General features: G+C 44.1%; 1 protein-coding gene across 2 annotated transcripts in view; it reads left to right on the forward strand.

Moving 5' to 3' along the window:
• Ptpn11 (protein tyrosine phosphatase non-receptor type 11) overlaps positions 1–16,446 on the forward strand; it is a 66,597-nt gene that overhangs the window by 10,494 nt on the left and 39,657 nt on the right. For both annotated transcript variants that reach the window (XM_048447451.3, XM_048447452.3), the window contains exons 2-3: positions 10,932–11,054; positions 14,904–15,098. In XM_048447451.3, the coding sequence (XP_048303408.1) occupies positions 10,932–11,054; positions 14,904–15,098 (318 nt within the window). The remainder of the gene's footprint in view (positions 1–10,931; positions 11,055–14,903; positions 15,099–16,446) is intronic.

Genomic DNA, 16,446 nt, shown 5'->3' on the forward strand with positions numbered 1-16,446 from the left:
TAAAAATATACAAAATATACAAACCTTTTACAATTTATAATTTACATTATAATTTAGAAGTTTTAAAAATGTAATTTTTCTTTTGAATTTATTTTGAACTAAGATCTTTATTTTTTTAAAAAAGTCTTGTGTGTGGGTCCTTAGTGTGGGACTATGAATGTGAGCACAGGTGCTCCAGAGGCCAGAGGTGATGAGTCCCCTGAAATTAGAGTTACAGATGGCTTCAAGCTGCCTGCTGAGGCTGCTGGAAACTGAACCCAGATTCTCTGAAAGTTTAGCAAGTGCTCTTAATGACTGAGCCATCTCTCCAGTCCTCACTAGTGTTAACATTTTCTTAAAGTATTTATTTATTTATTATGTATACAGTATTCTTTCTTTGTGTATGCCTACAGGCCAAAAGAGGGCACCGGACTTCATTACAGATGGTTGTGAGCCACCATATGGTTGCTGGGAATTGAACTCAGGACCTTTGGAAGAGCAGGCAGTACTCTTAACCACTGAGCCATCTCTCCAGCCCCCTAGTGTTAACATTTTAATTCCATTTTATTTTATCATTTTGTGTCTTTTCTCACTCCATGTATATACATATCTGCAGATATATAGTATTTTGTAACACTTTTCTGAACATTCAGGGTAAGTTACATAGCTCATAACTCTTTATTGCTAAAAGTACTTAAGAATATGTTTTCCTTTGTTTAGTTTTGGTGCTTAAACCCAGACCCTTATGCATACTTAGGGCAAGCTTCCTACCATTTATCTACCTCATGCCTTTAAAAGATTTAAAAATTTTCATTTATATGTCCATGTGTGTTCTACATGTCTTTTTATACACATTTGTACGGGTGCCTTGGGAGACCAGAAGAGGACATTGGTTCCCCTGGAACTGGAGTTACAGGTGGTTGTGAGCTGCCTGATGTGGGTGCAGAGAACTGAACTCCAGTCTTCTGCAAGAGCAGCAAGTGGTCTAACTATAGAGCCATTTCTCTAGCCCCTTGTGACAACAAGCTTTTTGAAAACACAACCTTTGTGAAAACGGTTTTCATTCAGCTGTATGTATATATGTCCTGGAGACAGTATCTCTCTGTGTAGCCCAGCCTGGCCCCAAGCTGTGGGCACTTCTACCTTTTCCTTCTGAGAGCCAGGGTTACAGGTGCTCACCACCATGCTTGGCTCCAAATTTCAACAATTTTTACAAAAATTTATTTATTTTTTGTGTATGAATGCAATATCTGTGTGTTTGTCTATGTACTATGTGACTATGGAAGCTAGAAGAGGGCATTGGATCTCCTGGAACTGGCATCACATACGAGTATGTTGTCTCCAAATTTTAATTGGAGACAGTTTCTTACCATGTTGCTCAGGCTGGCCTGGAATAGTTGATGAAGCTCATGGGGGCCATCCTTGAACTGTCCATATAGTCCAGATTGACCTGTAACTTTGTGTAGCCCAAGCTGGTCTCGAACTTGCAGTCCTCTTGCCTTGACTTCCCTCTACCTTGTAATAGCTGGGATTATAGGAATATGTCATGTGCTTCTACTGTACATTTTTTTTCTTTTGATGTAGCTCTAGCTTTCTGGGAATAAACAACTCATGAAATTATTAGCACTTTTATACACATTGAAATACCTGTTTCAAAGTTAGATTGCATATTGAGAAAACCTGGGGGCTGGAAAGACAGCTCATGGTTAAAAGCACTGGCTGCTCTTGCAGAGGACTGAGGTTCAATTCCCAGTACCCACATGGTGACCCTCAACTGTCTTTACCTCCAGTTCCAGGTAATTAACACTCTCTCCTGGCTTTCCCAGGCACTGCAGGCAAAACACCCTGTACATAAAATAAAAATAAATCTTGTGAACAAAAATAAATCCTTCGGGGGCTGGAAAGATAGCTCAGGGGGTAAGAGCACTGACTGCTCCTCCAGAGGACCTGAATTTAATTCCCAGCAACCACATGGTGGCTCACAACCATCTATAATAGGATCTGATGCCCTCTTCTGGTATGCAGGTATACATGTAGAACACTCATACATAAAATATAAATAAATAAAATTTTAAAAAGTCCCCTAAACAGAAACAACCCAAACTCCAGAACTGCCCTTCACCCCTGCCCCCGGTATATTATTTATTTATTTATTTTTGAGACAGGGTGTCTTTGTGTAGTCTTGGCTGTTCTGAAACTCACTCTGTAGACCAGGCTGGCCTTGAACTCACAGAGATATACCTACCTCTGCCCCCTGAATGCTGAGATTAAAGGTGTGTGCCTCCACTGTCCTACCAGAGCTGCATTCTTTCCTTTCTTTCTCATTAGGTTCTGAAGAATCATCTAGTATTGCAGCCTTATTTTGTATATTTAATTCTTATAAAAGTACAACTTGTGTTAATAAATGAAAATGCATGTATTTTTTTAAAAATACGTGTCCTTATTGACTTTATGAGAGGGAATTCCAAAATGTGTAAATTTTAAAAAATGGTTAAATGCACTTAATAGAAATAGTGGCTGTCGGGGCTGGAGAGATGGCTCAGTGGTTAAGAGCACTGACTCCTCTTCCTAGAGGACCCGAGTTCAGTTCCCAGCATCCACATGACAACTCCTAACTGTGACTTCAGTTCCAGGGGATCTGATTACCTTCACACCAGTGCACATAAAGTTAAATAAAAAAAAAAAAAAGAAAGAAAGAATGACTGTCTTTTCATACTTCAAGGCCAATGGTGAATTTTTTCTCTGTGTGGGTACTGACCTTTGGAGAGCTGTTTGACACTGGGTCATTTCCTGTACTGTTGATCATGGTAGACCTCCCTGGTTATGTCAGGAACTTCCATGCCTTTGCTGTGTAATGTTTGGTGCTTTTCACCATGCAGTCTACTTCAACTGCTGGTTGTGTTGAAAGACTCTTGACCCCTGTTGTTTTAAATTTGTATTGGTTACCAATAGGCACTACACTGCTTTATAAGTGATAGACTTGGGACAAAACTGGGTGAAGTGATGCTAGGGTGCCAGTGCAGCAGTGGCAAGAAACGGCAGAATTCTCTCCACCGGTGATAAGCTAGCGAACAGACAGAAATTTGATATTACTCATGAGAGAGGCTTTGAAGCAAGCTTTTAACTTAGGCCTATTCCTTAGATAATCACCTTTATTTCATTTCATTTATTTATTTATTTTTATTGAGACAGGGTTTCTTTGTGTAGCCATGGCTGTCCTGGAACTTTTTCTGTAGACCAGATTGTTCTGGAACTCACAGAGATCCACCTGTCTCTGCCTCTTGAGTGCTGGGATTAAAGACATGTACCACCATTGCCTAGCTGAATCCAAATTATATTATTATTATTTTTTAAATAATTTGTTTACTTTTTTTTCATTTGCTTTGGTATTTTGCCTGTATGTATGTCTGTGAGGGTGTCAGACCTTGGAGTTAGAGACAATTGTTAGCTTCCATGTGGGTGCTGGGGATTGAACCCTGATCCTCTGGAGGAGCAGTTAGTGAGTGCTCTTAAACACTGAGCGATCTCTCCAGCCCTGAGTCCAAATTCTTAACGTTTCTGCAGTAGCCAGTAGATGGGAAACTTGCTCACCAGCTGCCTGTGTCCAGTATAAGGGATATACTAGAATTAATAGCCATTCTATGTCATCAAGTGGAGCCACTTCTCCACTGAGTATTGCATTTCTGTGTACCAAAACTGGGGAGACTGAGGGAGGAAGACTGGGGCTCCAGAGTCTCCTGGGCTGCACAATAAGATTCTGACTCCAGAAATACATTGCTGCATGTTAGCCCTTTGTAGGAGTTTGGGGTCCACTGAGAAAGAGACACATCTATCTCCATGGGATTGCTGGTCCAGCCTTGAGTGTAGTGGTTGTGGAGCTCTGTGATTAGACATTGAGCTGTGCATCACCCAGGGGAAGTATGGGACTCATCAGGAAAATGGGATGGGGTATCTGACTGTGGAGCTGCAGAGGGGTAGCATGCTCAGAGGCCACATAGGGTCACCACAGAGGCTACCAGAGCACAAGAGGCAGTAGGGACCCATTAAAATCTTTACTGTGTTTTCTTTTAAAATTATTTCAATAAATTTTTTTAAATTTTATTTAGTTTAAAATTTTGCTTTCTCATTTTATGAATGGGAGAAAGTGTGTGTGTGTGTGTGTGTGTGTGTGTATGTGTGTGTATGTTCGTGTATGTTCGTCTGCCCCTCACTGTGGTTAGAAGACAGCACTGGAGAGGTGGTGTCTCCTTCACCATGTTGATTCAGGAGTCTGACTCTGGCTGCCGTGATTGGCAGTAAGCACTTTATCCACTGTGCTGTCTCACTGGCCTATTTATTTATTCATGGTGTGTGTGTACACTTTGGGGGGAGGGCACATGGATACCATAACACACATGTGAAAGTCAGATGGTCAGTCATGATGGAGAGCGCCTTTAACCCACCGAGCCATCTTGCCGGCTTTTCTTTTCAATGCAGTCAGTGCTCTGCTTCCAAAGCACTGAGCTGGCCTGCGCATGACACTGTCTTCGTATTAACTTACGTCCATTGCATGACAGTGCTCACTCAGTTTCATCTCTTAGTGTGGCAGGAAACTCAGAACCCACAATGGAAAAATCTCACAAATTTAACTCCATCAAGAGGAACTTCTGTAGGGGGAAAAAAAACCGAGGAAGAGGGAACAAAAGCAAGAAATACCTGCCATACTTATAGTTAAGAATAATTTTCTGGCTATGTCATAAGTTTCTACATATTACTAAGAGGAAATTTCAAAAGAGGGGAAGTGTCCCAGCACTTGGGTGAGCAAACAAACAAACAAAAACAAAAATGTACTGACACCTCAGGAAATTGGTAGAAAGGTATCAAAGAAATGCAAATTGAGCTAAAGCCTCTTTCCTCTGGTCAGAGGCGCAGTTTGATAATTCATGCAGTGTTGGTAAAGATGAGGGATGGAATGTCTGGAAGGTATGCCTTGTGAGGGTAGTCGGCAGTATTTTTCACCATAGATATTAGGGGCTGGGGATACAGCTTAGTGTTTAGTGTGTACCACACATGTCCAAACAAAAGAGTCCCTTAAAGTGGGCCTAATGGCACGTGCTGTAACCTCAGCACTTGGAAGATCTTTCGAGCTCAGTGTTGCCTGGCAACAGAGCAGCCCTGTCTCAAGACAAAACACAAGTGAAAAATTACTTCTGTAGATTAAACATTTTATTGCTACATTAGTTGTTACTATTATTGTGGAGGGAGCATGCTTGCCATGGTGCATGTGGAGGTCAGAGGGTAGCTTTACAGCACTGCTTCTCTTCCACCTTTACCTGGGTTCCAGGGACCAAATTTGGGCTGCTGAGTCATCTCACTGACTTAATTTCTAAAAATCTGATTTACCGGGGGCTGGAGAGATGGCTCAGTGGTTAAGAGCATTGTCAGCTCTTCCAAAGGTCCTGAGTTCAATTCCCAACAACCACATGGTGGCTCACAACCATACGTAATGAGGTCTGGTGCCCTCTTCTGGCCTGCAGGCATATACACAGACAGAAAGAATATTGTATACATAATAAATAAATAAATATTTTAAAAAAATCTGATTTACCTATGTGAATGTGTCCAAAGATGAGTGAGTGCAGCATTATCATGGGTGCCCTTCCCTCCCTCCTTCCTCCCACCCTCCCTCCCTCCCTCCTTCCCTCCCTCCCTCCCTTTCTTTATTTCTGATAAGGTCTGGCTATGTAGCCTGGGATAGCCTGGAATGTGCTGGGACAAGGCTGATTGTACTCCGCCTTGTGAATGCTGGGGTTGCACATGAGCACTACTGTGCTTGACTGTTTTTTTTTTTTTTTTTTGAGACAATCTTGCTGTGTTGGCTAGGTTGGCTCTGTCACTCAAAAGATCTACCTACCTCAGCCTCCTGAGCACTGATATTACAGATGTGAGTAACCAAAGCAACTGCATAAACCTCTTATATCAGGGATATAACTGTGGTGACACATTCATACAATAGAATATTTTGTACTCGCGAAAAAAAATGTATTCTCATAGGAAGACCTTCAAGTTGTAGGTTAAAAGTTGGGTTCCTGCTTGTGTGTACAGTGTTGAGTTTCTCACAAGTGACTTTTTAAAAATTTTTTACTTTTGGTTTTTCGAGATAGGGTTTCTCTGTGTAGCTTTGGAGCCTGTCCTGGAACTCACTTTGTAGACTGGTGCGGGAGAATTATCTGTATTCTGTCAATCATGTATTTTAATAAAACGCTGATTGGCCAGGCAGGAAGTATAGGCGGGCCAACCAGACAGGAAGTAGAGTGAGGGCAGTGAGAACAGGAGAAGGCTAGGAAGGAGGAAGTCCATTCCTCCATTCCTGCCCAGACCACAGAGAAGCAAGATGTAACCTGCCTCGCTGGAAAAGGTACTGAGCCACATGGCCAACACAGACAAGAATTATGGGTTACCGTAAGATGTAAGAATTAGTTAATAAGAAGACTGAGCTAATGGGCCAATCAGTTTTATAACTTATGGAGATCACTGTGTGATTTTCTTTGGGACTTGCCGGCTGTGGGGTACCGGGCGGGACAGAAACCCCAACAAGCCGGCCCTTCGTGTTACAGTAGACCAGGCTGGCCCTGAACTCACTGAGATCTGCCTGCCTCTGCCTCCCACATGTTGGGATTAAAGGCATGCGCCACCATTGCCCAGCTATGACTTTAGTTTTGAGAGAGGGTTTCTCATTGAATCCAGAGCCCACATAAAATTGGAAAAACCATCTCCACAAGGTTTTGGCTAGAGTGTCTGGCCAGCAAACTCTAGGGGCTCTTCTGTCCTCACCTCTCTGGTACTAGAGTTATATAAGCCACCACACCCAACTTCTACATGGGTGCTGGGGATCTGAACTCAAAGAGTCCTATGCTTGCATGGCAGGCACTTTACTAACTGAGCCATTTCCCTAGCCCTGATGTACTGGTAAAACACCCACACATCAAGGATACAAAGTCTTAAAAACAACCCCTTGGGGATTGAGAGATGGCTTAGAGGTAAAGAGCACTGGCTGCTCTTCCAGAGGACTTGAGTTCAATTCCAAGCAACCACATGGTGACTCACAACCATCTGTAATGAGATCATCTGGTACCCCTCTTCTGAACATTGTATACATAATAAGCAATTGCCGAACTGCCATGCTCAATTCAGAAGTACTGATAGTAGGCAATGACTCCAGAGAGGGAGGCTGGGATTGCTTCACTGTCTTTCCAGAAGAAGTACCATTTTCCCTATTATCATCCTAGTAATTTGGGGCTGGAAAGAGCCTCGTGACTAAGAGCACTTGTTGCTCTTCTAGAGGACCTGGGTTCAATTCCCAGCACCCATGTAGCACCTCGCAACTGTCTGGCTTTAGAGGATCTGATGTTCTTTTTGGCTTCTGGGTACACGGTACACATTTGATGCACCAGTAAAACACTCCTATACATAAAAATATAAATAATTCTCGTAACTCTGATTGTTGTAGACTTATGGGTAATTTCCCAACACTACAAGATATCCAGCATCATGATTTAAAATAATTAAGAGTCAGCGAGATGGCTCAGTGGATAAAGGCATTTGCCTTTGGTCCTTATGACCTGAGTTCCATCCCTAGGACCACGTGGTGGAGGGATGTAGAACTCACCCCAAATTGTCCTCTTATCTGCACATGAGTGCCATGGCATGAACACACCCATATAGAAAATTAGAATCTTAATAGAAACAGGAAAATTCTGCAGATTTCTAAAGAGCTAAAGTGAAAGTTGACAATGATGGGTAGAGCCAGGCACTGGCCTGGAACTCCAGCAAGCTGTGCCCCCACCCAATGACTGATTTGAACAGAACTTTGCAATCTAAACTCTGCTTAGAAAATAAATTGGCATAGGGGGAGTCACATTGGCTAAGTCACAGACACAGGCAGAGATGGTTGGTTTCTGAGAACAAGCAGGGCTGTCTTGGAAGAGCACTGAACCAAAACACTTAGTGACCTGTATACATAGCTGGGGCAGGTGTGTGACTCCTTTTGGTGCCTTGACCACTTGTCCTCTAGACCTGTGAGAGGCAGGTACTCTGTCACCCACATCACGGAGATGAAAAGAGGAGAGGCACATGAGAGGCACATGACTGATAAGCTTGCCCAGGATGACCTTGAACTTCTGATTCTCCTGCTTCCACCTCTTAAGGATCTAGGTACACACCATTGTCTGCCACAGGGACGTCGAGGCACTATTCTAGGCAGTTCTGTGTTTTATGAGCTACATTAACTCATCCTCTCAACCCTCTGTGCCTTAGTGGCTTCATAGATGACTTAAGAAGGATTAATTAACTAGCAAGGGTTACTGAGCTAGAATTTGAACCAAGACAGTCTGGCACCAGGTTTAGGGTTTCTACCTTTGAAACCTTACTATCAAATGAATTTTCATCCACTGGAGGGTGCTTTTTAGCACTAGAACCATAAATCTGATACTCTGATGGATTGATTCTGTCTCTGACCTGTATTATGAAATAATTTTTTAAAGTCTCCCTCCCCCTCCAGACAGGACCTTACTGTGTAGCCCTGGCTTGGTCTAGAACTCTGTAGGCTTTGAACTTACAGAAATCTGCTTGCCTCCACCTCTTGAGTACTAGGACTGATTTAAGTCGTGCAGCACCACACCCACCTGTTTTTTGTTGTTTTGAATAGAAGGTGTTCATGCCTCTCAGCTTTAGACTGCCATGCCAGAGAGAACACAGAGGTTTGCAGAAGGAGTAGAAGAGACTTGGTGTAGGTAAGGCAAGAGTACTGTTAAGCCTTTTGAAAAACTTGAAGAGCTGGAAACCCACCACTAACTTGCATTTTGACTCCTGATGAGACTCTTTGAGCTCCTAGATGGGAGCCACAGTTCAGAAGCTGCAGCAAAGACTTTTTGTTTTGTTTTTCAAGAAAGGGTTTCATCTTGGAACTCACTCTGTAGATCAGGCTGTCCTAGAACTCAGAGATCCACCTGCTTCTGCTTCTTGAATACTGGGATTAAAGATATGGGCAGCCACTGCCTGGCTTTTTTTTTTCCCCTTTAAAAACAAGACCAAAAAACAATGGATAGCTCAAATTATCATTCTGAATGCCAGAGTATTGGATGTTGGGTTAATGGGTTTCATGAACCGGGGTCATTGTGTCCCTGGGTGAAATTCTCTCTTGCTCTTTTGACCAGCTCTCTGAGGGAGAAGTAGACAGTCGACTCCTATTTTATTCTTTTGACTTGAGTCTTGAGCCTTTTCTCAGATGTGAGGTCAAACAGAATGATGTTCTAGGCCTTTGCAACTGGTAAGATGTAGCGATGTCCGTGTGGGACTGCTGTGGCTTTGTCTGTCCCAGCTTGCATGTTGTTAGAACAGAATGTGCTTATGAATTTAAAGACCAGCTCCTAAGATTGCTGCTTACTGAGGACCAGGCAGGCACTCAGTGACTAGCAGACAACTCAGACTGCAATGGCTCTGCCTTACTCTTCACCCTTCCCAGGTTGCTGCCCAGTTGTTACCTTTGGAACTGGGCTTGTAGCTCAGTGGGGGAGCACATGTGTAGTGTGTGTAGAGCGCTCAGTCCTATTCTCAGTAGCATACAAAAGCTTTTTTTTCTTTTTTTTTTTAAATGATAGGGTCTCATGTAGCTTAGGCTGTAGCTGAGGATGGCCTCCACCTCTCAAGTACTGAGATTTGGGTGTGTACCCCACCCCCTGTTTTTTGTGGTATGGCTAATGTAGTACTGAAGTGGAACTTGGGGTCCCATGCATGCTAAGCAAGGACTCTGTCAATGGGATGCAGCCCCAGCCCTTGGATCCTAACATTTAATATTGACTCTTATTTTTTGGGAGTATTTAGATATTTAGAAATAACAGCCGCTAAAAACACAGGATCTTAACATTAATTCACCTAACAAGAATCTTGGTGATTTGAAGTTCATCAGGGAGATCTTAAATATTTTATTTAAGTAGTGTATGTTTGTGTGTGTGTGCACACTCTTGGATGAGTAGGGGTGCCCTTGGAGGTCAGAAGAGGGAATCACATTCTCTGGAGCTAAGTTACAGATTGTTGTTAGCCACCATGTAGGTGCTAGAGGAAGCAAAAAGGAAAAGTTGCTGGAATTGGGGGGAAATCTTTTGAAGCAGATGCCATCCACAATGGTCACTTTTGTCTTCCAAAGGACATTGTATTTGAAGTTCCCAGTGTGTGATCTGGAGGCACGCAGTCTGCTATCTGTAACAGGTGTAACCAGTTGAGGAGGGTAGTGTCTGCTGTGGGCATGGTGTGGGAGAGTTCAAGTTCTAGGCTAGCCTTGGGTACCTAGTCACCCCTGTTTCAAAAACAGAAAAGAAAAGAGAAAAAGAAAGAAAACAATTCTGTTACTGTGATGTTTGTCAGATTTTTTTTTTAAACAAGTATTCTATTGGGAGGCAGCTTATGTTTATTTCTGGAAATACCTTGTTCTGCTCTTATGTCTGTATATTTGTCTCTACATGTGTATTAAAATGTTAAGTTTGCATGGGTGTCTCCCTTTGCAGTCTGATACCTTGTGAGTGTTCTGGTTCTTCAGCAGTGTGAACCTGGCTCTTGTGAGCCTCAGAACCTGTCCTGATTCATGAGGTAATTTGTGTTTGTCTGGTTTCATTGCTTGTAGACAATTTCCTGATCGTATGGATGACCTTTTGGGGCAGACAAACCCACGAGTGCATTGTGTGAATAGCCCAGCCCTACTGGCCGTGCCCCTCTCCCATCTCCAGTAGCTGCAGGATGGCAGGATCTCAATGTTCCACCCAGGAAAAGGGACAAAGGAAAGGGGAAGGTCTAGCCTGGAAACTAGCTGTCAGCTGCTGCTCATAGGCCTCCACCATGATGATGTGAGGGCTCTCAACTGTGGTGGTGTGGGTGTTACTGAGGTGTCTGGTTCTCAATGTTGTTTTTCCTCCTTCCAGATGGTTTCACCCCAATATCACTGGTGTGGAGGCAGAGAATCTCCTGCTGACCAGAGGAGTCGATGGCAGTTTTTTGGCAAGGCCCAGTAAGAGTAACCCTGGAGACTTCACTCTGTCTGTTAGGTAAGTTGGAAGGTAAAGAGAGACACTCAGGGTGTTTTCAGAGAAAGGGCGAGGCCACATTTGACTGCCTCACACCTTCCTGCAGAGCTTGAGGGCCTGTCTGTTGCCCTGTGGAGCCACTCAGAGCATTGGCCTGCTCCTATGCTTTTTTTTTTTTTTTTTTTCTGATTTTATTTTATGTGTATGAGTATTCTGCTTGTGTGTATGTGTGTGTGCCCTGTGTGTGCTTGGTGCCCAGAGAGGCTAGAAGAGGGCATCAGATCCCCTGGAACTGGAGTAACAGATACTTGTGAGCCACCATGTGGGTGCTGGGAACTGAACCTGATTCCTTAGGAAGAGCAGCCAGTGCTCCTAACCGATGAACCAACTCTCCAGCCCCAGTTCCCATGCCTTTTGTGGTCACCCAGAGTCACAGCCTTGGGAAGCAGTGGAAAAGTCACTGGGCTTCTGCTTACAGTGGTAACCAAGCATATCTTGGGCAGAGAGATACACCTGGAGCCTCCAGGACTGAGTCCTGCCTCCTGGGTTTTTCCTTTTGGCTATGGATTTTGTTGGGAAATGGGCTTTGTTAAGGTTCTTCACATCACTTTCCTTGGTCAAGAATGAAAACCTCTGTGAGGAAGTAGTGGTTCCCTTGAGTCCCCTGCCCTATCCTGTTCCCATTCTCCTTTCCCAGAGGAAGCCATTGTCCAGAGTTTGCATGGATCCTCTTGATGTGTTGGCTACTTGACTGCCTCATGAGCTCTGTGTTCTCAGTGTGTTAATCATTCTGTAGTTCATGTATCCATTGAAGTGCTGTTTGAGCTGCATGCTGGGACATCTAGCTGTTCATTGTAATGGCTACTCTGTGGTCAAACGATGCAAACATACTAACTTCTCCATTCTTCTAGTGATGAACATTGGAAGGGTTTGGTTTGTTTTAAATCCTTGGGGATAGTGTGGTGCATCCTCACAGTTCCTTTGAGTAGGCATGGGGGAGTTTCCTAGATGATGATTTCTATATGCCTTTTCTAGCTGTTTAAACTGAAGTGTATGGATTTGATTTTATAGACATTACTTCCACATAGGGATGAGTAAATCATGTCCTTGAGAATTTATTTAGAATCTCACTGAGACTTAGGAAGTGTCCATCTATTTAATTAATTCATCCATCCATCCCTCCATCCATCTATCCATTCATTTATTTTTATTTATGATACAGGGTCTCACTAGATAGCACTGGCTGGCCTGGAACTTGATTACAGACTAGGTTGGCCTTGAATTCACAGAGATTTACTTGCTTCCCTGTTAGGATTACAGGCATTCTTCACACCCCGCCAGATATTCTTGAGCCTTTTGAAAGAAAGGGAATCCGTAGGAACTCAGCCTGAGTCTTACATGAAGAGATGTTAGCATCGACTGGATAGTGCCACCCACTAGGGAGTGCATGCTAGACTTCTATATTATTCATCAGGTTTTAGATATGCTTGTTCGTTATGTGTGCAATGTGCTTCTGCCTCAGTCCCCTCCTCCTGCCTCAGTTCCCTCCTCCTGCCTCAGTTCCCTCCTCCTGCCTCAGTCCCCTCCTCCTGCCTCAGTCCCTCCTCCTGCCTCAGTCCCTCCTCTTGCCTCAGTCCCCTCCTCCTGCCTCAGTCTCCCCTCCTCCTGCCTCAGTCCCCTCCTCCTGCCTCAGTCTCCCCTCCTCCTGCCTCAGTCCCCTCCTCCTGCTTCAGTTTCCCCTCCTCTTGCCTCAGTCCCCTCCTCCTGCCTCAGTCTCCCCTCCTCCTGCCTCAGTCCCCTCCTCCTGCCTCAGTCTCCCCTCCTCCTGCCTCAGTCTCCCCTCCTCCTGCCTCAGTCCCCTCCTCCTGCCTCAGTCCCTCCTCCTGCCTCAGTCTCCTCCTCCTGCCTCAGTCCCCTCCTCCTGCCTCAGTCCCTCCTCCTGCCTCAGTCCCCTCCTCCTGCCTCAGTCCCCTCCTCCTGCCTCAGTCCCCTCCTGCTGCCACAGCTCTTTTTCTGTGGCTCCATGGACCAGGCTTAGGTTATCAGGCTTTCCCTGCGGAGCCAGCTAACCATCCTCAGATTATTTTTTTTTAGCATTTAAATTTTCATGTACTATTTTTTTTTACATTTATTTGTGTGTGTGTGTGTGTGTGTGTGTGTGTGTATGTGAAAATGTCATGGCATGAATGTAGTGAATGTATAGGTCGGAGGACAGCTTTGGGAGTTGGTTTTCTCCTTCTACCATGTGCGTCCAGGAATCGAACTTGATTTGTCAGGTCAGCTTTAATAGCAAGCCCCATTTACCCACTAAGCCATCTCACTGGGCCCTGTTGATTTTTCTTGTTGTTGAATCTTTTTGTTTTGTGTTTTTGAGACATGGTTTCATGTATCAAAGGTTGGCCTTAAACTTTTGATCCTCCTGCCTCAGCCTTGCAGGTGCTGGGTTTATAAGTGTGTATCACCATACTTTTTAGGCACTATTTATATATTTAAAAGCAAGCCTTTAAAATTTGTTACTTATTTTAAACATTGTCTTGCTCTGTAGCCCAATGTTTTCCTGTCTCAGCCTTCCAGATGCCTGACTGTTGGTATATTTTTGTGTTAAACATTTTGAGTTTCTATCTTTTATTTGTCTACTTTTGAAAGTCTTTTTGGTACCTATTCATTTTAATTGCCTTTGGGCAAAATGATTAGGAGTGGATTTGCTGGACTACAGGGTAAGTGGGTGTTTGATATTTATATTTATTTAGGTTTTTTGAGACAGGATTTCTGTTTGTATCTTTGACTGTCCTGGAACTAGCCCAGTAGACCAGGCTTGTCTTGAATTCACAGAGATCTGCCTGTCTCTGCCTTCCAAGTGCTGGGATTAAAGGCGTGTGCCACCACTGCCTGGCCGGGTGTTTGATTTTTAACCCTAGCTGTGTGTCTTTCATTGTTGTTGTTTTTTTTTTTTGTTGTTGTTGTTGCTTTGTTTTTTTGTTTGAAACAATCTTTTTATTTTAAATTACCAATCCCAGTTCCCCCTTGTAGTAGGAGGAATGGGCTATGTCCTGCTGCCCAGCTAGCTTAACCCTCGAAATAATCACACAGAAACTGTATTCATTTAAACACTGCCTGGCCCATTATTTTTAGCCACTTATTGGTTAACTCTCACATCTTGATTAACCCATCTCCATTAATGTGTATTGCCACTTGACTGTGGCTTACTGGCATGAGTCTAACCAGCGTTCGTCTCGGGCAGGAGAGCCATGGCATCTGCCTGACTCTGCTCTTCTTCCCAGAATTCTGTTCTGTCTTCCTTGCCTACCTGAATTCTGCCCTATCAACTAGGCCAAGGCATTTTCTTTAATGATCAATAAAAGCAACACAAATACAGAAAGACCTCCTATACCACCTCTCCTTCCTCCTGCTCCCCCTACCTTCTCCCATCCCACCTTCCATCCACTCCGCAGAGAGGATAAGACCTCCTATAGGGAGTCAACAAAGTCGGTCACATCACACTGAGGCAGGACCAAGGCCCTTCTCCCTGTATCTAGGCCGAACAAGGTATCCCTCCATAGGCAATGGGCTCCAAAGAGCCAGTTCGTGTATTAGGTGCCCTTGATTGTTAAGAACAGTAATTGTTGTCATTTAACCTATCCTGTAAAATAGGCCACTTGTTCAAAATGGTAGCTACACAGGGCACAGGTGCAGACACAGTGCTGTGGGTTGGCATAGTTGAAGGGGTTCCTTGACCTTCAGTTCCTGGGATAGGTTAAATCTTTTCTTTGGGTTTGTTCCAGTGTTTGGGTGAAGTCTACCGAATGTGAGGTCGGTCTCTTTTTCCAAGTATTGCTCTTTGACATCTCTCCTCCCAATGGACTATTTTAGAAGAAATGGAGCCGTTACCCACATCAAGATTCAGAACACTGGGGACTACTATGACCTCTATGGTGGGGAGAAGTTTGCCACCTTGGCTGAACTGGTCCAGTATTACATGGAGCATCATGGGCAGCTGAAAGAAAAGAACGGAGATGTTATTGAGCTCAAGTACCCACTGAACTGCGCAGACCCAACCTCTGAAAGGTCAGTGCCATTTTAGTGAGCACAAATCTGTACTCTAAGGCTGTGTGCTGTGTGCCTGCCTTATGGGACACATAGGATCTGTGTGATTTCAAAGGCTGGTGTCTGTCCTTCGTACTGTCAATTTTAAAACATTGTTTTGTTTTGTTTGTTTGTGACAGGGTCTAGTATAGTTCAAGGTGACCTGGAACTCACTGTGTAGCTGAGGATGACTGAATTCCTGATCCTCTTGCATCTACCTCCCGAGTGCTAGGGCTACAGACATGCTTTACCATGCCTGACTTATGTGGTACTAGAGATTGAGCACAGGCTTGGCCATGCCAGGGAGGCTCTCTACATACTGAGCTACATGCCCAGCCCTGCAGTGTATTAAAGTAAGAATGATGGCGTCAGTTTATGCAGAATGCCCTTTTCTTGCAGCAGCTGCTGTCAGTTTTCCTTACAGACTCCACAGCGCTCTCACATTTTCCCCGAGTAGATTTGGATGTACTTGAATTGTAAGGTTTATCAACAGCCGATGATAGAGATGCTGAAATAGCAGCTGTGCTCCATGGTGACTCAGACCAGTTGTTCATATGCACTACCAACAGAGGTCAGGCTAAACCCATGGCTTTTCATCCTCTTTATAATGTTATCTCCCAAGTGCGTGAGCATGACTGTCTGTAGAGAATTGCTACTGTGTCCATTGGGAACTGTCATGTTGTGGAGCTCTTGCTGTGTGTTTGGAGTTGAGAGCTGGCACTTTCTTTATTTGCCCTGACATTGGCTTCTGACTGCAGATTCTGGGTCTGTATATCTTGTCTTTCTCCAGTTTCTGTATTATGTGCTAGTAGTTTCTCTGGCTACTATAGCCTTATGCTATCTCCACCTCTAGTTCTGCATGTTCTTTTCCAGCAGTGTGTAGCTGGTCAGGGCTTAGGGGATGAGTGTTACCCACTAGGGTGTGCTTGTTTTCTTACCTAAAACCATGGCATTCCTGTGGCTCTGTTATAATATTTCTGTAGTGACTTAAGAGCTGAGTTGTATCAGAATCTGCCATTTGATGGCCCTAGACAGCCTGCATCAAGACTCTCCAGCATAATAGTTAAAGTATGGCCTTCTGGGTTCTATGAAGACATTGTTCTCTCTGCTTGTGCGAGCTCACACTCTTAGGGAAATCTCTGTCCTTGCTCCAAGATGTACATACCATTAAAGCGTGACTGATAACCCAGTGTACTTGAAGAACTGGACAGCAGCTCTCGGGAGGCAGAAGCAGGTGGATCTTTGTGAGTCTGAGGCTAGCCTGGTCTACAAGAGCAAGTTTCAGGGCAGGCTCCAAAACTACAGAGAAACCCTGTCTTGAAAAACCAAA

Source organism: Myodes glareolus, chromosome 2 (assembly GCF_982192425.1).
Source record: "Myodes glareolus chromosome 2, mMyoGla1.1, whole genome shotgun sequence".
In the NCBI taxonomy this organism is placed as follows: Eukaryota; Metazoa; Chordata; class Mammalia; order Rodentia; family Cricetidae; genus Myodes; species Myodes glareolus.